General features: G+C 29.9%; 8 protein-coding genes across 8 annotated transcripts; 4 read left to right on the plus strand and 4 right to left on the minus strand.

Annotated features, from left to right (window-relative positions):
• Positions 1-3,410: 3,410 nt before the first annotated feature.
• GO595_009330 (putative WD repeat domain 70) lies at positions 3,411-5,033 on the plus strand (the record flags this gene model as incomplete). Its single annotated transcript, XM_067923004.1, has 1 exon — positions 3,411-5,033. One exon carries the CDS (start codon positions 3,411-3,413, stop codon positions 5,031-5,033), a length of 1,623 nt encoding a protein of 540 aa, XP_067770332.1.
• Positions 5,034-5,474: 441 nt separating this feature from the next.
• GO595_009331 (uncharacterized protein) lies at positions 5,475-6,137 on the minus strand (the record flags this gene model as incomplete). Its single annotated transcript, XM_067923005.1, has 1 exon — positions 5,475-6,137. One exon carries the CDS (start codon positions 6,135-6,137, stop codon positions 5,475-5,477), a length of 663 nt encoding a protein of 220 aa, XP_067770333.1.
• Positions 6,138-8,278: 2,141 nt separating this feature from the next.
• On the minus strand, positions 8,279-10,444 carry GO595_009332 (von Willebrand factor type A domain containing protein; the record flags this gene model as incomplete). Its single annotated transcript, XM_067923006.1, has 1 exon — positions 8,279-10,444. One exon carries the CDS (start codon positions 10,442-10,444, stop codon positions 8,279-8,281), a length of 2,166 nt encoding a protein of 721 aa, XP_067770334.1.
• Positions 10,445-10,755: 311 nt separating this feature from the next.
• On the minus strand, positions 10,756-12,147 carry GO595_009333 (uncharacterized protein; the record flags this gene model as incomplete). The annotated part of the gene is made up of 1 exon (XM_067923007.1): positions 10,756-12,147. The coding sequence occupies one exon, from the start codon at positions 12,145-12,147 to the stop codon at positions 10,756-10,758; it is 1,392 nt and encodes a 463-aa protein (XP_067770335.1).
• A 398-nt stretch (positions 12,148-12,545) lies between these two features.
• On the plus strand, positions 12,546-13,577 carry GO595_009334 (putative DNA-directed RNA polymerase I and III subunit RPAC1; the record flags this gene model as incomplete). Its single annotated transcript, XM_067923008.1, has 1 exon — positions 12,546-13,577. The coding sequence occupies one exon, from the start codon at positions 12,546-12,548 to the stop codon at positions 13,575-13,577; it is 1,032 nt and encodes a 343-aa protein (XP_067770336.1).
• A 400-nt stretch (positions 13,578-13,977) lies between these two features.
• GO595_009335 (uncharacterized protein) lies at positions 13,978-14,937 on the plus strand (the record flags this gene model as incomplete). Its single annotated transcript, XM_067923009.1, has 1 exon — positions 13,978-14,937. One exon carries the CDS (start codon positions 13,978-13,980, stop codon positions 14,935-14,937), a length of 960 nt encoding a protein of 319 aa, XP_067770337.1.
• A 325-nt stretch (positions 14,938-15,262) lies between these two features.
• On the minus strand, positions 15,263-16,195 carry GO595_009336 (FHA domain containing protein; the record flags this gene model as incomplete). Its single annotated transcript, XM_067923010.1, has 1 exon — positions 15,263-16,195. The coding sequence occupies one exon, from the start codon at positions 16,193-16,195 to the stop codon at positions 15,263-15,265; it is 933 nt and encodes a 310-aa protein (XP_067770338.1).
• A 344-nt stretch (positions 16,196-16,539) lies between these two features.
• Positions 16,540-18,018, plus strand: GO595_009337 (Protein disulfide-isomerase; the record flags this gene model as incomplete). The annotated part of the gene is made up of 1 exon (XM_067923011.1): positions 16,540-18,018. The coding sequence occupies one exon, from the start codon at positions 16,540-16,542 to the stop codon at positions 18,016-18,018; it is 1,479 nt and encodes a 492-aa protein (XP_067770339.1).
• Positions 18,019-20,526: the final 2,508 nt, after the last annotated feature.

Below are 20,526 nucleotides of genomic sequence, written 5' to 3' on the forward strand. Positions count from 1 at the left end.
AATTTTCTTTTTCATTTTCGATATCGCTAAGTTTAGATTCAAGTTCTTTATTTTTATTTTCAATTTCATCATTTTGATTTTTTAGTAATAAATTATTTTGTTGTAATGATTCAATATTTTCTTTTTGCTCATTTAAAGATTTGTTTAAGTTATCAATTTCTTCAGTTTTATTATTTAACTCTTTTTGAAGATTATTATTTTCTATTTCCAAAAAATTAATTTTTTCTTGAAGCTCATTATTTTTCTCTTCGACAAAACTTATTTTTTTATTAAGTTTGGATTTTTCATCTTCTAATGATATTAAATCTTTTTGTAGATTATTTTTATTATTTTCTAATGAAATTAATTTATTTTGAAGATTCTTTTTTTCTTCTTGTAATGAAGTTATATCTTTATGATAATAATTTTTTTCATTTTCTATTAATTTAATTTTTTCGTGAAGATTCTTCTTTTCATTTTCTATGGAATTTATTTTTTTAAGAAGGTCATTTTTATCATTTTCTAATGAATCAATTTTTTCATGAAGATCATTTCTTTCTTTTTCTATTGTATTTAACTTATCAAGAAGATTCTTTTTTTCATCTTCTAATACATTTACTTCTTCATGAAGGTTATTTTGGTCTTTTTCCATAATATTTAATTTTTTAAGAAGACTTTTTCTTTCATTATCTAATGAGTTCAATTTTTCGTTTAGGTTAATTTTTTCATTTTCTAGCATATACAATTTATTACGAAGCTCTTTTTTTTCTTTTTCTAATGAATCTAATCTTTTGTTTAAATTTGTTTTCTCGTTTTCCAATAAGTTAACCTTTTCTTGGTATTGCTTTTCTTTGCTTTTGTTTTTCTTTTGATTTAATTCTTTTTCTTCTTTCATTTGATTAATAGTTGTTACATTTAGATTGATTTGCTTTCTTAATGCATCATTTTTAGAATTTAATTCTTTTAATTTTATTTGAAGGTTTTTTATTTTGTTATTTTTATCTAAACAATCTGTTTTAATTTGTCGGATTGTTTGTTCTGATTTTTCCTTTATTTGTGGTAATACTTCGTCTTCGTAGTGCATTTTCATATTATTTAAAATTTCTTCTAATTCGTTTTTCTTTTTAATAATTTCTTGATGTGATTCCTGTCCAAATTCAGAAATTAAATTTTTCATTCCATAAAAAATATTGTCTACAGCCTTCCTATATGATTGTATTTGTTTTTTTATTTGATGAAATTGTGACTTTAATGAAGTTATATCAATTTTACAAAAAGAATGATTATACGTTGGCGATGTTGGGTCATTGTCCAAAGAAAAAGACGCTGCTTTCCCTCTTAGAATGCGATTTTCATTTGCAAGATCCTCATTTTTCCTTTTGAGGGCTTGAATTTGTTTCGAATATTTTGCAACATTTTCTTTTTGCATATTTGAAAGCGACTCAATTTTATCGCTAAAGTTCTTCATTTGTGTCATTTGTTTCTGGTTGATTTCATCTTGGTATTCTTTGAATTGTTTAATAATTTCTTCAATAAATTCTTCTCTATCATTACTAATTGTACTATAAATTATTTCATCAACGCGATCTGCGATGAAGTTTCCGGAAATTTTTTCTTGTAGCATTTGATATGAAAGTTTATCATGTGTAATTTCCAGAAGTATATTTTGTAGTGACTTAATGAAAACTTTTTTCCTACGATTGTAAACTTCACGAGTAAAGTTTGATATTCTAGTATTTTCTTTTATAAGTTGATTTTTTGTTTCCATTATTTTGGAACTAAGCTCAAATTTGGCGCCAAAAGATTATGTTTTCTTAGGTTTATTTACAGAATCCGTTTATTGGAGAATTTGAGTGTAGACAAAGATTTAATGCATTCTATATTCTGATATATGCATTATAATGTGCACCTAACATATGAGCAAATTCAGGGAATTCCATTAATGGTTATCTATATTTCTTGGATAAGGGGGTCGACCTTGAAGCAAAAAATTGTTCATTTAAAAAAAGATGGCCTGAAATTGCATTAGTTTCCAATACTCATTTCGGTTATTTAATTCAATTCTTTAATATAACACGGTTAAACCACTTTTTGAAAGCTATCAATTTTTTTGATGTGCATAGAAAATATCTAACGCGCTTTCAAAATTCACTTGATTTTTCATTCAAAAGTTTGTCGTTTTTCAAATCCAAAGTTTTCGTTGAAGCATGGGAATATGTTGCGATTGTTTTTTGTTCGTGTTGATGAGTATATATTTGGGTCCTACAATACTAGTTTTTAGTCCTTTTATCTTGTTATTTAAGTTACTCAATTCAATTATTCATTGTATATGCCCAAATGGAAATAGATTTTTACCATGCCCATGTCAAGAAGGTGATTGTATCGATAATATGTGGTTTTGTTCCGTTTATGAAAATATAAAATGTTTTCCAAAATCATGTTGCATTTTAGGTAAAAATTGTCAATGCTGCGGGAAACCTTCATGTTGCTGTCAAACACCATACTTTAGGTGCACAAGTGAAGAATGTTGTTGTTGTTGCCCTCCACCAACTGAAGAATCCATAGAGAGAGCAAATGCTCGTATGAAAAACCAAAACATGAGTTCTTCTGCAGAAGAAATTCCAAATAATGAAAAAAATGAAGAAATTGAATATCAGCAAAGCCAATACTATCCAAATTATATAACTAATAATGTGGAAGCTGAAATCGAAGAAGATAATAATGTGTTAAATTAATCGTTAAAACTGAAAAATGATCAATGACTATTTGAAGTTTATACACTAACACAAAATCAGAACCTGTTTAATGAACATAAAAAAAAAATGTAATATAATTATTTGTAAAAAATATTTTTAGCAATTATTTTTTTTTCTCTACATTATGATGTATAATTTCTATAATTTTTCAAAAATTAAAATTGAAAGCATTCTTTATTAGACCTAAATAATAATAATGAAAAGTGTGATTTTAAATATTAATAAAATTCCAGAAACAATCCGATGTAAAGAAGAAAGAAATTTATGTATTCACTTGTATATTTATAAAAGTTATTCTCTATTCAAACATTAATAAAATTTAAAATTATTCGTTTACTTAATTATATTGGCCTAAAGAAATTTGTTTGTGTAGCATACAGGAATGATATTTTGAGTAATTTATTAAATTTATTCATTTTCCTTCTTTTTATGATAAAAAAATATTTTTGATTTTAATTTTGTAAACACAAGACTCACTAACTTTTTGTTTTTATAAAACAAAAAATTTATGCATTGGAGTGCTTGTCATTGGTAACTTATCAATGTACAAATGGGTGCGATTTGTTATGTTAAAATTTCTATTGAAAACGATCATTCGGCACTTTTAAATTTTGGTTTGGTACTTTTTTTCGTGTGAAATAATTGACAGTTATTGTCAATTGGCTAATTTAAAGAATGGAAGAAGAGCTTAGAAGTCTTGGGCTTCCTCTGCAATTTGGAAAAAAGCAAAAAAAGACCATCCAATCGAGGCGTGAAAGGAAGCATCAATTTAATGAAGCAGCTAATAAAACCGAAGGTGAAACAAATTTAGAGAATCAAGAATCTACAGAACTTCAAGAAGAAAATCAAGAGAAAATATTTTCTGTTCCTATCACTATTGATCGTCAACTCCTTAAACAAATAGGTCCTCAACCTATTAATATCCCAGAGTCAATATATCCTGTTATTCAAGAATTCCAAATTGTAGGACATACCAAACCCATCACAGCTATTGCTCTTGATGGCAGCGGTAATAAAGTTTTTACTGGCGCTCCAGATTGTTGCATCAAATATTGGAATTTTGCTTCAATGAAAGCTTCTGACCCAGCCCCTGAGACTAGCATTGAACTTGAAACAGCCAATGAAGTTAACTCACTTGATGTTTCAACTAATGCCCAACTTATACTATTAGCCACCGGAAATCCCGAAGCCAAACTTTTCGATGGCAAAGGCCTTAAAAAAGGCGAAACAAAACGAGGTGATATGTATTTGTATGATGCCAAATATACGACAGGACATGTTGCAGCAATTACATGTGCACAATTCCGCCCAAAAGATTCATCATTTTTTGCTACATGTTCAGTTGATGGAACATTTCGTTATTGGGACACTCAATCATTAAGCAAACATTTAGCCATCTTTAAACTTACACAAAAAGGAGGTGTACGTAATAGAGCACATTCATTAGCATGGTCCACAGATGGTAATGGGGCATACGTATGTGCAAGCGATAATTGCATCAGATACTTTTCCTTTAACTCCGGCGAGAACCAGGCATCGATGCTAATTAAGACATCAAATCCCATGACAGCCGTAACGGTCGCCAACGACGGTTATTCTCTATCGACCAAATCTGGAAAAAATGTGTTTTTATGGGATATTCGAAATTCAGCGGCACCAATTTGGAATATTTCAGTAGAATCCGATGTATCTTATTTGACATTTTCACCTGATTCGAAACATATTCTTATACCAAAATCAGTTCATAACAAATCAAAGTATGGAGGATGTGTATACATTGCAGGAGCCGAATCTGGTGAGCTTGAGACTGAAATAAAGTTACCATCAGGTGTAGGTGCACGTATTTGTAAATGGCATCCACAAACTAACGAAATAATTATCGGCTCTACTGATGGCATTGCACGTGTGTTATTTGACCCACGTACATCACGTGCAGGTGCTCTTCTAACTTTAGAAAAAGGTTTGATAATTAAAACAGAAACCGATGAAGCAGTAATTGGTCAATTGATTCCGCGGTTGGTTGACCCAGAAAACGAGAGAGTCATTAGGGGATTTTGGTTTCCCTTCGCAGGTGATGAAAAGAGTCGAAAAAGAGCTGCCGCAGAACCGAAAGCGCCGCAATGGGGCGAAGGACATCACGGCCAATTGGCGATACACCCCGTGCAAGCAGAGCTTCATGAGCTGGGGCAAGTGGATATACCAGATGATACTGATATTGTCGACGCTTTGATATCAAGGAATAAGTTGGCGGAACATAAATACTTTACAAATGTAACTGAAAATAGAGAAGTTGATTAAGAAATAAATATATATAATGTAAATAATGAATTTGGATAAATAAATGTAAAACGATGTTAAATTATGATAATTTGCTTTTATATTGAATTTATAAATATTTAATTATGATTATTACTATTTATTAATTTTATATAAAAAAATGGTAACCTCAAAGAATAAATTGAAATACTAATTCTGCTTTCATTCAAATATAATATATATTTAGCTATTCATTTACAAAAAAGTTTTTTTTTTTTTTTTTTTTGAAATTTTCATACATGATTTAATCAAATGTAAGCGTTAAATAAAAGTAAAACTCGAATAATATCATTCACAATAACTATTTATCATAAACAAATGGTTTCAAAATTTAATAAAATGCTTGCAAAATATCCTTCATAAATCATTTTAACAATTAACAAAAAAGTATCATATGAAATTATTTATCGAATGACCATATTGTTATATCCATTGATCTTCATCTTCTTTAGCCAAATCCTCAATGTCCTTAATCACCTCTTCGACCAGCGGCGTTTCAGAATTTGTTGAATCTTTAAATTCCAATTTCACTGACGAATTTGGTTTCTTCTTGTTACTCTTTAATAGGAAAATGACAATTGCGATGATAAGGAACACGAAAATGCATGAGCCGCATATTATACCTACCAAAGCGCCTGTTGAAATTGTGTTTTTACTTGTACTGAATGAATATATAATTGTATAGAACTCCATATAATAACTATAATACGTTGTATAGTGGACAATTATATATTCATAATAAATGTTCTCAGTGATAACATATGTCGGCGATGAGCCATATAATGTCATTGAGTGCGTGCGAAGAGAATAATTTGATACGGAAATCGTTTGCGTATATGACATGAATTCCGTATATGAAATAACTAATGAATATTCGCCGCCATTTGGAAGTGTCTGTGTAAATGTATTTGAACCAGTAAATACATTCGATTCCGTAAATGCATTTGATTTAATAAATGTATATGATGGTGAAAATGTATTCGATTTTGTTAATGTTTCTGCGGTTGGAAGACATGATGAAATGATTGATCCCTTAGAAACATTAAAATCGCCAAATTTTTCGCTGTTATATGATGTTAGTGTCATCACAGCTTCAGCAGGTACATCCTGAAATGAATTGGATTCAATATTTGGTGATGTTGAACCTTTAAAATAAATACAGTGAAGATTTGTGCACGATTGAAATGCATAATTTTTAATGTTATTGATGTTTTCGCCAAGAACAATTGTATAAAGTGATGTACATCCTGAAAATGAATATGCTTCAAGAATCTCAACTGAATACGGTATTGTGATGTTATTCAATGATATACAATTATAAAAAGCTGAATTCCCAATTGATGTAACTGAATTCGGTATTACAATATTGCTTAAATTGTAACAATTACTAAAAGCTGAATCCCTAATTAATGTAACTGAATTCGGTATTGTGATGTTATTCAATGATATACAATTATAAAAAGCTGAATTCCCAATTGATGTAACTGAATTCGGTATTACAATATTGCTTAAATTGTAACAATTATAAAAAGCTGAATTCCCAATTGATGTAATATTTTCATTAATTATAATATTATATAATGATAAACAATTTGAAAATGCTGTATTTCCAATTGCTGTAACTGTATTTGGTAATTGATAATTTTCTTGTGAATTTGATGGAGGATACCTCACAATTGTCGTAATGCTTTTATCATACAAAACTCCGTCGTTATAATAATTTGCATAGTTTTGGTTATCATTTGAAACATTAATAATTTCGAGTGATTCACATCCTGAAAATGTATTGCCATAAATTTTGTTAACTGATTTTGAGATATAAATATACTTTAATTTAATGCATGATGAAAATGCACTGCCAAAAATTGTTGTAACATTTTCCCCAATAATAATCCTTTCTAAACTAACACAGTTTGAAAACGCACATTCATTAATTATTATTACTGAATTTGGAATTGTAATATTATGTAACGATGTACAATCTGAAAAAGCGAAGCCTTTAATATATGTAACATTGTTACCATTTAGTATTGTTGTTAAATTATAACAATATCTAAACGCATAACTACCAATAGTTTGTATGAAATTTCCGATATAAACTGTAGTTAGAAAAGTACATTCTGAAAATGCATTTGAAGGAATATCTGATGCTTCGCAATATATGTAAATATGTTCTGCTTCTTTCTTTTGCGTATCATCAAAATCAGAGTATTCATTAATAATAAGTGTTTTATTATCTGAATTATAAGTTTCAATACTATTAACAATATAAATGATAAAAAACAAATTCTGAATTTGTTTACTATTGTTATTCATTTGGAAAGAAAAATATTTTCTTTTAATATAAAAAAATTAAATTAAAATAAATAAAAAATTAAAACATTTTCTAAATATACTTAAAAAAATAGAAAAATTTTTATAACATGTTAAAAACGACTTAAAAGTATCTATTAATGAAATGGAATATTTGAAACGCCATTTGGTTTCTTGGTTGTTGTGCATTGTTTTAATGTGCTTCATTGAAATAAAGAAAAATTCGTTATATGATGCTTTAAAACTTTTATGATATTGGAAATAGTTTTCGTCATAAAGTGGAGTAACATGATATCTCTGAATTACGTGCATGTTAGTATTGTGCTTAAAAAGAAAAAAATGTTTCATTTTAAAATTAATTGGTTTATGATTAATAACTGAAGAAGATAAACCTGGAATTATGAAATAGATGAAAGTGAGTAAAATGGAAGTCATAGTGTTGTTTAATAATCTTTGGAGGATGAAAAATTTTTTTGCAATATAACACAGAAAAACTTAAAATTGAAAATTCACAACCGTTGCTATCGGGGGAGGACCATGGCATTGTTCTACGGTTATATTATGTGAACAAACTTCATTGAGTCGGCTTTTGAGTTTTTTCTTTGTTGCATTATGTCATAACCGTCGAAACGCATAGAAATTAAATCGGTTTCGATCGAATTTCCATTCAATTCCGCTGTCATAACAAAACCGTTTATTATTTTTTAATCTTCTATTTGTAATTTTACTTTATTAATCAGCATGAAAGTGATAGAACATATGTCAAGAACTAATCTTTGGTGCTTGGAATGAAATATTATTCATTCTTTCTTATTTTTTCAAATATAGAAATAAATAATGAGTTGGATACAAAAATCTTTTGTTAATTAATAACACAATATAACAGTTATCATTTAAAGTCCTATTTACTTAAATTATTTGATCATATTTACCACTTTTTCGATCACCTCATTCCAATTCATATTCTTGTTTTGATTTTGTAACCAGGCCAATGATTTTTCTTCCATCATTTCCCACACCGGTCTTCTCTTCAACTCCTTCTTTCTAAATGCCGCTATCACAATCACAGTTGCCAACACATTATCGTCATTAACTCCTTCGATATTTGGCTTACTACTTAATCCTGCATAAGTCAAAATGTTTTCATTCATTTCCCAATGTCCGTCAATTTTTTGCAGGGAAACAACACATCGGAAATCAGATTCTTTCTTTGGCGCCATTTCTTCTTCAGTGTTTAATTTCTTTGATTCCTTCTTTTGTATATTTGGTTTCATTGCATTATGCATTGGCTGAGGCATTGCTTGAGGCATTGCTGTGCATTTCTTCATCTTCATCATCGGCGCCGCATTTGTAGTTTCTAATGATGCATTAGCACACCTCATAGACATAGCATTACACATCATCATTTGAGGCTTACCCATTCCCATTCCTTTCGCGCGAAATTGGCTATGATAATATTGGTTTAATGTTACTCCGATATAAGACGTGAATTTGGATATGATTCCACTATCGATTGAAAGATTTATAATCTTTTGTTTAAGGGAATCATTGATTGAAGGAGTTAATTCTAATTTACGTATCATCTCATATGAAAATAACGCTTTAATACATTCGCTATCCCATTGAACTTCATTAATTTCAATTGGGAAATCAATTTCTTCATTGTTATATTTGGACGTGATTAATAAAGACGTATTGTTGTCGATTTTCTTGTTGATAAATATTGTTTTGGACGTATTTGGTAATATCGATGGTATTGGAAATGGTGTAACTTCAAATGAATTAACATTTTCAATGTTAATCACTGAGTTATTAACAGATTCAGATAATGATAAACGAAGTTGTGGAATGACTTTCATTGAAAGATCTGATTTATCATCGACAAAATCACTTTTTCCACCAGTGATATTCGCAATACGTTCAACAAGTCCTGCATCAGCACCTGAGCCTAAACCAATTGTGAAACATCGCACAGTATTTACATTACGTTCAAGTTCGGCATATACTTCGCCTTGATTGTTGACTTCGCCATCAGTTAATATGAAAAGTTGGCGCTGCTTCGTCGTTTGTTGTGAGAAAACATTATGTAATGCTGGTAAGATATTAGTTCCGCCTAAATCTGCTTTCATGTTTTGAACGTAATGAGATGCTTTATTAAAGTTTTCTTCGTTATATTGGACGGATTGTGGGAATAATGTGTCAATTCGTGAGCCAAATCGAATGATGTTAAATGTGCAATTAGTAGGTAAGGAATGTAAAAAGATATCTAAGCATTCTTTGGCTTTGGCAATACGACTTCCGGACATGGAGCCACTACAGTCAATAATAAATATAAGTTCTTTCTCGCCGTTTGTAACTGATTGGATATCTGGAACAAAACAGATCGCTGTGTATGTGGGCGTAGAGTATGCAATGCTTGGAAATGCTGAGTTGAGATTGACACGGATGTAAAGAGCTGTGTTATCCGATGGACGTGTTGTGATTTTAAGTGTTCCATTATTATCATCAGTTTTGGTGAAAGTATGGGAGCAGTTGACACTGACATCCTTTATTGGTGTGGGTTGGTTGATTTTAAGAGTAAAGTTAAACGTGGTTTTGCTTGTAAATAAATTTGTGACTCGACCATGCTGATCTTTGGCTTCAAATGGAAACTTGACAAATACTGTTTGTGGGCTCTCAAGGTTAGCTTCGAAAGAACAATTAAATTCAACTTTCACAGGAATTCCAGATGGAACATTACCAAGAGAAAAACAATTATAGCCTGGTTCAATTTCTCTCCCAAGAGCCGCAGTTTTACCTTGCTTCTTTGCTTCGTTATATGTCTCTTTCGCTTGATCTTCACTTTGAAGTTTTAATGGAATAACTTCGTTTCCAACATAAAAGACAGCCTTATAAATACAGATTTTGTTGTCAGTAGGAAATATGTATTGAATTTCAGAAGCAGAAGATGAATCATTATTAATGACTTGAGTGAATTTTAGATCAGCTATCAAGCCTCTTTGTTCACCTTCGACAATGATAGATGCAGTAGGAACTTTAACACTTTTAGTAGGGTTTGTAATTTGAAAATATCCGAACATAAAAAAATAAGTGAACTGAAAATGTGACAAAATTTTTAAAATTTTACAATACAATAATCGGCTACACATTTTGACAACAGTTGTGTATATTCACTGCTTCATAAAAAGTGATATACAGTTGATTAGTCAAAACATTTTTTGGCTAAACATGTTCAATGGAATCATATTTTATTTTTAAATTATAATCACACAATCATATTATGTATTAGTCACTAAAGAAAAGCAGATTTTGTAATTATATTTTTTGCAAAAAATCAATTTTAATCAACCTCAATTCAAAAAGTAACACTTTTTTTATTTATTAAACACATTCATTTCAACCCACTAAAATTTTGCTTCAAATCTTCCAAAACCATTTTCCACGTTTCACCGAAAGTTTCTATTTCTACCGAAGTTTCCTGATCTCTTAAAAATTCATAGCATTCATCACTTTCACAATATGATTCTGTACTATAACAAGTGTCTTGTTTTCTTTGGTTTTCTATTCCATCATATTTTGGAATTAGCTCCAAAATGTTTCCGATGTTCATTACTTTATGGTATTGTAATCCTGCGATTTTTGCCGCGACTTGATATTTATCATTACACCAAAAATGTATTGGTCTAATTTCTATCATATGTCCACCTTTAGGCATCCATAAAGCATTCTCAAGTCCGACACCAAATCGACCAATTATCACATTAGCTCTTGAAAACTCATGAATTAAATTTGTTAAATTTTTCTCACTTTTTATATCAATAATTTTCAAATCACAAAAACCACAACTTTCCTTAATATACATTAAAATCCGATCTCGATTAAGTACTTTCATATTATCATCCTCAGTATATATAATATAAGGATGTGAATTATTATGATTAACATCAAAACCAAAATGTGTTAAAACTTCTTCACGAAATCCTTTCGTGTTTTTATATGTAAAACCATAGATATGTCCATATTTTTCTTGTGCTGATCTTGTGTTATCGCAATTATCATCTGCTTTTTTAAGTCCTAAAATTACATAATCAATAATAGTTAATGTGTTAGATACATCTGGTTCACGAGGTGGTTGTTTGGTTATCGAGTTAATTAATATCATATTATTTTCAAGCTCGCGCATATCTCTGCAGAAGAATCGGAACTTATCAAATTTCTTGTATGAAAGTGATTTTATCGTTTGATATGTTGGCACTAAAAAGTTATATAATATGTCTTCTGACGTATGTCGATATTTTCCGGCTGATGCAAAGAACGCTGCTTCGTCTTTGGATACTGATCCAACTGCAACTTCGTGGAGATCTAAGTTGGTAATAATTGGTTCACTAATTAATTGATCATTGGGACTATCAAATGGTGGCGCGCGTGAACTTAATGATAAAAATGATGGTGGAAACAGATAATGCGCTTTGGTTTGCATAACAAAATGTCCATTAACAAAGCCTATGTGAAGAGCTTCGCACCAGCGGTCAGCAGATGTGCTGCCATGACATAACATTTGCGTGCCATCGAAATTATCTCGGAATTTGGTGATGGAAAATTTCATAGGTTTCTTAAATATTACACCTTCCTCATCAAAGTTGGGGAGTTGAAAGCCTGGAGTTTTGTATTTGGATAAATCAACACAAAATAATTCACCCGAATAATCAGTGATAAAAGGTAATGGAAATTCCATAGAAAGCTTAGTACCATTCATTTGGGCATTGGCACTACCAGGTGGCATTAGAAGTGGAAGATTATTGGCCGATGTAATATATCCAAAAACTGAAGCAAGCGTTATTGGGTTGTGTTGTACAACCTTTTCATTAAATTGAATAAGAATTTTATTTCCATCTGTCTGAATATCTTCAATATTATAACATAAATGTGTTTTTGGTGTCTTCTTTTCCCATTCCCAGGTTGGAGTTATTGAAATAATAAAAATTGTCATGCAAACTATAATGGTTGTTACTATGATCTTTAGTATATTGGAAATTTTATCAAGGCATTTATCTACATCCATGTCTGAAGTAAATAAATGTAAAATATTTCTGTAAAAAATAATCGTATTTGAATAGACCGTTTATTTCTGAGGGGTGGTCCAAAAAGTGCTGACCACCAGAACAAAAAATCACAAAAAAAATGAGCTTTGGATATGTTTTTAATGAAGATACATGTGCTAAACAATATGACGATGAAATTAAATATGATCCTATTCCAGAATCTTATGTAGAAATTTTGTCATATGAAAAGCTTGAACCAACAGGAGAAGATCGACTTGTATTTGATCTTGTTAATGCACCACCATCACATGCTAATGCACTTCGCCGTACACTTATTTCAAGAGTTCCATCAGTTTCACTTGAAGTGATTGGCATTACAGTAAATGATGGCATTATGCCAGATGAAATTCTTTGTCATCGCTTAGGCTTGATTCCTCTTGATATAGACCCGAAATATATTGATTTTCCGAATGGTCCAATTCCAAATGATTCGAATGATCCAAATACTACATTTCTATTTGGACTCAATATTATAGGTGGAGAAGGACCAGAACCTGACTACACAGGTATTGATTCTACATGGGAAGATGATAAAGAAAGATTTCAACCAATGTATACAGGTCCATCAGGTCTTGTTAAATCAGAGCATTTAGTTTGGATGCCATTTCCAGGTCAAGCTGAACAATTTCCCAGTATACATCCATTACATCTCGACATTCCAATTACAAAGCTTAAGCCTGGTCAACATATCGAACTTACAGCTCGAGCTGTAAAGTCATTTGGACTTGATCATGCCAAGTTTTCACCTGTATGCACAGCATTTTATCGGATGGTACCACTTATCGAAGTTAATAATTCACGTTTAAATGACACGACAAAACAAATTCTTGTCAAGAAATGCCCAATGGGTGTCTTTGACATTGAAGATGGAGATGTAGTCGTACGTAATCCACGTAAATGTACATCATGCAGAGAATGTCTTCGAGAATTAAGAGTTAAGAATTATATAAAAGTCGGAAAGGAAGCGAATAGATACGAATTCACCGTGGAAAGCGTCGGAGTAAGACCTGCATATGAATTAGTGAAAGAAGCATTCGAAATTTTAAAGGAAAGATGTAATTTGTTCTCACAACTAATTAGAGATGCTGATCCAATGAAAGACCAAAATTAGTATATAAAAATAATAGCTTAAATGTATTTTTTAAGTAAAGGAAAAATTTAATATTTATAACATCAAAAAATTTTTTTAATGATATAATTATCTGCCATGTTATTAGTATGCTATACTTTAGGGAAATGCATTCAAAGAGAGTTATTTCACACATTAAATCAGAAGAATTTTAAAATTTTACTTTGTTTATATAAAAAGTGGCTCTTTCAGGAAGTTTGGCTGATTGAAAATCTAACAGTTTCAATTCAATAATTATATTGAAATCCCGTTATCCACGATCATTTTCTCCACAAAAATCTGCTCTACTATTCAATTTTTGAATGCTTTCCGCCATTACCGGTGGAACGGTGTGCGATCAATGGAATAGCTCATTATTTGGTTCGTAATGGAAATTCAACAGATGCTTTTATCCTTAAAAGGACATCCTGGTTGTTCATTCACTGGACAACAAGCAAAAGAATTTTGTAAATGTTATGATTTACAAAAGGATCAAACTTACCGTCTTTTCTCATGGATGATTGAATTAAAATTGGTTAAGCCTAGTTGTGATTCAGTTGCATCTCAAATTATCAATTTTTACAATAAATATAAAGAAATGGTTCAACAAATTCCTGATCCATTTACTCTCCTTCAATTTTCTGATCAAAACATGCTTGGAATTCGCATTTTATCATTTAGCATTCAAAATGATTACTCTTACACCCAAGGATATGATAGATTTTTATGGATCTCTTTATCCGTTTCATTAGTATTTGCAAATAACTTTAATTTTCCAATACTTTTTGCAGAATCTATTGCATACCAATTGCTAATAAAGCTAATTCAAATTGGTAATTACAATGACTTTCTCAACTTGGATAGCTTCAACGAATACTTCGATGATCTTTCATCAATTATTTCATCGAAGGCGCCGATGATATCGAACAAACTTAGTGAAAATGGAGTTTCACCATTTTTCTATGCTCTTAAATGGCGTTTAATCCTTTTTGCTGATATTCATGAAACATTTGATATACTTCAACTTTGGGATAATATGTTTTTACATATTGATAACTTTGAACTTTATTTTAAGTATTTATGTGTTGCACATCTGAAACAAATTCAATCATATGACGAAGAAGAAGATTTAGCAGAAGTTATACAATCATATAAAAATTGGAATTTGGAGGATATCATTGATGATGCAAATGAAATGATGGAACCAGAATACGGAATCAATCAATTTGCAATGGCAACATTTGCATTCGGAGCTTCAATAGCTAATGCTGCTTTTGATATTGGAAAGAAAGCTGCTCACAAAATTGATATGAAATTAGGCCATAACATTGTTTCGGACATATATGATTTGATTAGATACTGAAGTCTTGTAATTAAATAAAATGTTAATAATATAAATTTAATTTAAAATTTTAATGGATTTCATCTAATACTTAATGCCATGCTCTTATTTACTCAAAACACATAATTTTAACATTTTTTTGAAATAACATAAATTATTAATTGAAAGACAATGACTTTGTCTTAGCTTCCAAAGACAGAGTGAAGATATTGAAATTAATGGCTTGAGTCTATCGCTGTTTTCAAATCCTTTCACGATAGAAACGATACAATACAATTAAACTTGAAGAATTTTTGAAAGTATTTTTGTTTATTTCCTCCTTCATTCTCAACAAATCATTTCATATTTAAAGTGCACCTCTGAGCTGATTCATTAAATCATCATTCTCCAAAAAAATAAAACATGCTCCACCAATATCGATTAGATCTCTGTCATTTAACAGTATGAATTTGCCTTTTCCAAACTGTATTCCATTTACTAAAACATAGTTGTTTAGTACTTCAAGGTAAAACCTTAAATCAGTTGCAAGTGAAATCGAGCAATGGAGACGAGAGATACTTTGCAAGCAAAGATCTGATAAGTCTATATCAGGTGTACACTTTGGAGAACGCCTTCCAAAGACAACTTTACATTTGTCAATAATTCTGATATTTCCTGGTCCAACAAGAACGGCAAATGTTTTCTTGGTCATTCTTTCTTTGGCACGTTGACGAATTGATTCGATATTTTGGTCGCGTTGGATCTGTGGTTCATCTGGTTTAAAATTTTCATTTTGGATATAATTTTGTATTTGTTCTTTATAGTCAGGAGGTCCTGGAAATGGCAAAAGCTCCATATCGGCTACTTCGTTGTGAATGTTTTTACAATATTCTCTAAAAGAATTTAATTGATATTCAAGGCTTGCTTGATCTTTACTATTTAGACGAACGTTAGCTGCATTTAATGATGAAGCAGTTCTAGAAGGGTGGAAAAGCATTGGAAATTTGGATAAAAATTGAACTTGGTTACACTTCTTGTTATTATGAATAAGCCTTACAAGTGAAAGTTGCTCAAGAAGAGTCCATGGGGCTGCCTTGTAAGCAATAATATCATTGTGGGTTGTCATACAAACGCGTTGTAAAAGTTCTTCTGAGTTGATAATTTCGAGAAATCTTTCACCGATTGATGATACTTTTTTATTTTGTAGGGTTGGCAATAATCGCTGAAATTCTGAAAAAGGGCAACATAGTAAGAGCCATACAACTGTTGCATCATCTTGTGCTGTCCATTGGTTCGACATTTCACCCAAAATAGCTCCCCATTGAATACTTTACACGAAAAATTTGTGAAATAAATTCTTATTGTTCTCCATTTCTTTTCCACATAAATGAGACACCAATTTTTGATTTAATCTTATTCTTTACATTATAGGGAATTATTTTTTCAAACAAAAGGATTATAAAAAAATTGTAACAGTATTGATATCAATCATGATTGAAACTAATATTTAGAATTTTCATGATTTAGATATTATCTTGAAATATTTTAAACATATGTTCAAAATTACATAAAAATAAACAGATTATCGTGATCTTGAACAGAAAGTTTTAAAAAACATTTAAACGGCCATTCGAAATCGTGCAAATGCTTTTTTTTGGGATTTTTTCGGTATTTATTTTCTCAAAAAAAATATCTAAGGATTATGATGCAGTTCATTATATGAGAGAGCTAGAATTTCGCAATACAATTGATCAATACGATTTTGCAATTGTCCTTTTCTATCAAAAAGGAAATAAAGATTGTGAAACAGCACTTCGAGGATTTCGTTCCTTAGCACTCAAAGCCAAAGGCCGAGCTGAATTCATTTCAATTAGTTATAAGAGCGGTCTCGATGTTGCTGATGAACTTGGTGTAGTTGAATGGCCTTCATTTTTATCTTTTAGATATGGACATTTAATTGACACACTCAAAGGTTACACACCTCAACAAATGCATCATTATATTAAATCCATATTAGCAGCAAAATACAAATATGTTCATGATGCAAATGAAGCCAAAGAAGTTATTCAAAGTAACAATGCAACTTTTGTTGTTTCTATTCCTGTAATTGAACAAAGACTCGAAAAAATCATTTCTGTAATCACAGCCAAATTCCATAATAGGCTAAAATTTATTGTTCTTCCTACCCAAGAAATTTCGCAGTCACTTGGCATCAACGAATTTCCATCAATCTCCATTATAAGGACTCAAGATGATTCAATTACTACATTTAAGGGAGATGTATCGAAAGTTACAGTTAAGTCACTTACTGACTTTGTTTCTCAAAACCTTGCTCCACGGTTCGAGTTTATGAAAACAATTCATTGCATCAAAGATAAAACATTTTTTTCTGCAATTTTCGAAACTAACAATGTTTCACAAACGAAACTTGTAAAGGAAATACTAGAAAAAGTTTCAAATGACCATCCAGATACTTTCCCTATCAGATATGGTGATATTAATCAACTTAAAAGGGAACTTCGCCGCATAAATCTTCAAAACTTTTCATCGCCCATTTTCATGTTCATTCAGTCCGATAACTTTGGATACAAAAAGTGGATTTTCAATGGAAAACCGTCGCCGATGGCATTATCTGCATTTTTTGCGGATCAAATACGTAATCGAAATCCTGAAACAATTGTTCATACACCAATTGTTGATAAGCCAAGAAAATCTCTTCTTCGGTATTACGATGGTGTTGAGCTTAGGGATAATTTAGAAAAGAAAAAAAATTTTGATTTTATTGTAAATTTTGTTGGTTTTCCATGTGCACATTGTGATGAAATTGATAATTTGTTTATTGAAACAGCCAATTGGGCAAAAAATAATAAAGTGAATAATGTTTTGTTTGCGAGAGTAAACGCTTCTTGTAATGATATACCGAATGTTGTTTGGAAAAACGAAACATATCCATACGGATGGTTCTTCCCAGCAATGAACAGAGAATCGGCATTTCCAATTGGAAAGCGAAGGGACTTATATTGGATGGTGCAGTTATTGGTTGACAATTCATCTTTGCCAATCGATGTAAAAGTCATGCCACCAAAACCAACATATAAGCCAGAACGGAATGAAGATTTGTAAATTTAATAAAATTTTTTTTGATGAAAATATTATGGTTATAATTTAGTATTAATTTCTCTGTTTTAATTTACTTTCTTCAAATTTATATTTGAAGTGCTTAAATTGGATTTAAAGATACCTCATTCTCATTTAAAAAAAAAAAACATATTTTTAGATATTGTTTATAAAAATCCGATTTTTTGATCATTGATATAACAGCACAAAATCCAAATTAAATTACACGTTAATAATAAAATTATTTTTCATTTAACATTTAATATATAATAAAATTAATTTTTCTTTGCAAAGTATTCATCTTCTTTAAAATCATTTGCAAATGGATCATCATCAATGTTTGATAGATTCATCCCATAATCATTCATAGAAATATCTTTGTTTTCTTCAATATCATCAACAACTTTCTCTTCTAAAAATTCGTTCTTATTTCGAATCCGTTTAAAAATTACAATAAGTATTATTATTATTATAATTATTGCAACTCCAATACAAACACCAATGATAATATATGTATTGGTTTTGTTATTATTGTTTGGATCATTTTCATTTTGATTAAGAATTGTATAAAACCCGGAATAATATGAATAATATGATGAATAATGAACAATTATATATTCATATGAAATTATTATGGTATTAATATATGAATATTCGGAACCAATTAATGATAATGTAATCGTATTAGTAAGAGTAGAATTATAAATAATTGTCTGTGTAATCGATTCTGATAAAATTATTGAATATGTAAATGTTACACCTGATTGTAGTGAAGTTGTAAGTAAATTGAAATATGTGTTCGAAAATGTATTTGATGATGTGAATGTATTAGAGAATGTATTTGATGATGTGAATGTGTGCGTTGGCCATGGATATTGGTTACATTCTTCAACAGATGAACCTTTCGATACTGAAAGAGAACCAAATGTTTCATCTTCATAAAAATCTGATGTCATAACTGATTTTGCTGGTACATTATTAAATGCACCTGAGCTTATATTTGTTGGTGGTTTGTTACCTGTGAAATAAATACAATGTAAATTGTTACAATTTTCAAATACATAATTTCCAATTGTTGTAATATTTTCAGATAATATAACTGTTCCTAAATTAGAACATGATCGAAATGCATAACTGTTAATTGTTGTTATAGTATTTGAAATTTCAATTTCATTTAATGATGTACATGATCGAAATGCATAACTTCCAATTGTTTGAACTTTTTCGCCAAATAAAATTGTTTTTAATGAAGAACAATATTGGAATGTATAACTATTAATCGTCACAATATTGTTACCAATTTTAACAAATTCGAGATTAGTACATGATTCAAATATATTTGTTCCAATTGATGTAACTGAATCTGGAATTGTGATATTAATTAATGATGAACATGAACGAAATGCATAATTTTTAATAGTTGCAACTTTTCCACCAATTTTTACTGTCTCTAAATCAGAACATTCAGCGAATGTATAATTTTCAATTGATGTAATTAAATTTGGAATTTCAATATTAATTACAGATGAACATGCGCGGAATGCATAAGTTTCAATTGATGTAACTGAATCTGGAATTGTGATATTAATTAATGATGAACATGATCGAAATGCATAGCTTCCAATTGTTTTAACATTACCGCTAAATATAATAGTTTCTAATTCAGAACAATAAGCAAGTGTATAACTGTTAATTATTGTAACTGAATCCGGTATCGTGATATTAATTAATGATTGACAATAATAAAATGCATAAGTTTCAATTGATGTAACTGAATCTGGAATCGTGATATTAATCAATGATGAACATGATCGAAATGCATAGCTTCCAATTGTTTCAACATTTTCACTAATTACAATAGTTTCTAATTCAGAACAATAAGCAAATGTATAAGTTTGAATTGATGTAACTGAATCTGGAATTATGATGTTAATTAATGATGAACATGAATAAAATGCATAACTTCCAATAGATGTAACTGAATCTGGAATTACAATATTAATTAATGATGAACATTGATAAAATGCATAACTTTCAATTGTTATTACATTTTCATTAATTTTAACTGTTTGCAAATCAGAACAATCAGCAAATGCATAATTATTAATTATTGTAACTGAATCTGGAATTGTGATATTAATTAATGATGAACATGATCGAAATGCATAACTTCCAATTGATGTAACTGAATCTGGAATTACAATATTTGTTAATGATGAACATGATCGAAATGCATAACTTTGGATTGTTTTTACATTTTCACCAATTTTAACTGTTTGCAAATCAGAACAATATGCAAATGCATAACTTTGAATTGTTGTAACTGAATCTGGAATTTCAACATCAGTTAATGATGAACATTGATAAAATGAATAACTTCCAATTGATGTAACTGAATCTGGAATTTGAATGTTAATTAATGATGAACATTGATAAAATGAATAACTTCCAATTGATGTAACTGAATCTGGAATTTGAATGTTAATTAATGATGAACATTGATAAAATGAATAA

Source organism: Histomonas meleagridis, assembly GCF_020186115.1.
Source record: "Histomonas meleagridis strain 2922-C6/04-10x chromosome Unknown contig_9, whole genome shotgun sequence".
Lineage (NCBI taxonomy): Eukaryota > Parabasalia > Tritrichomonadida > Dientamoebidae > Histomonas > Histomonas meleagridis.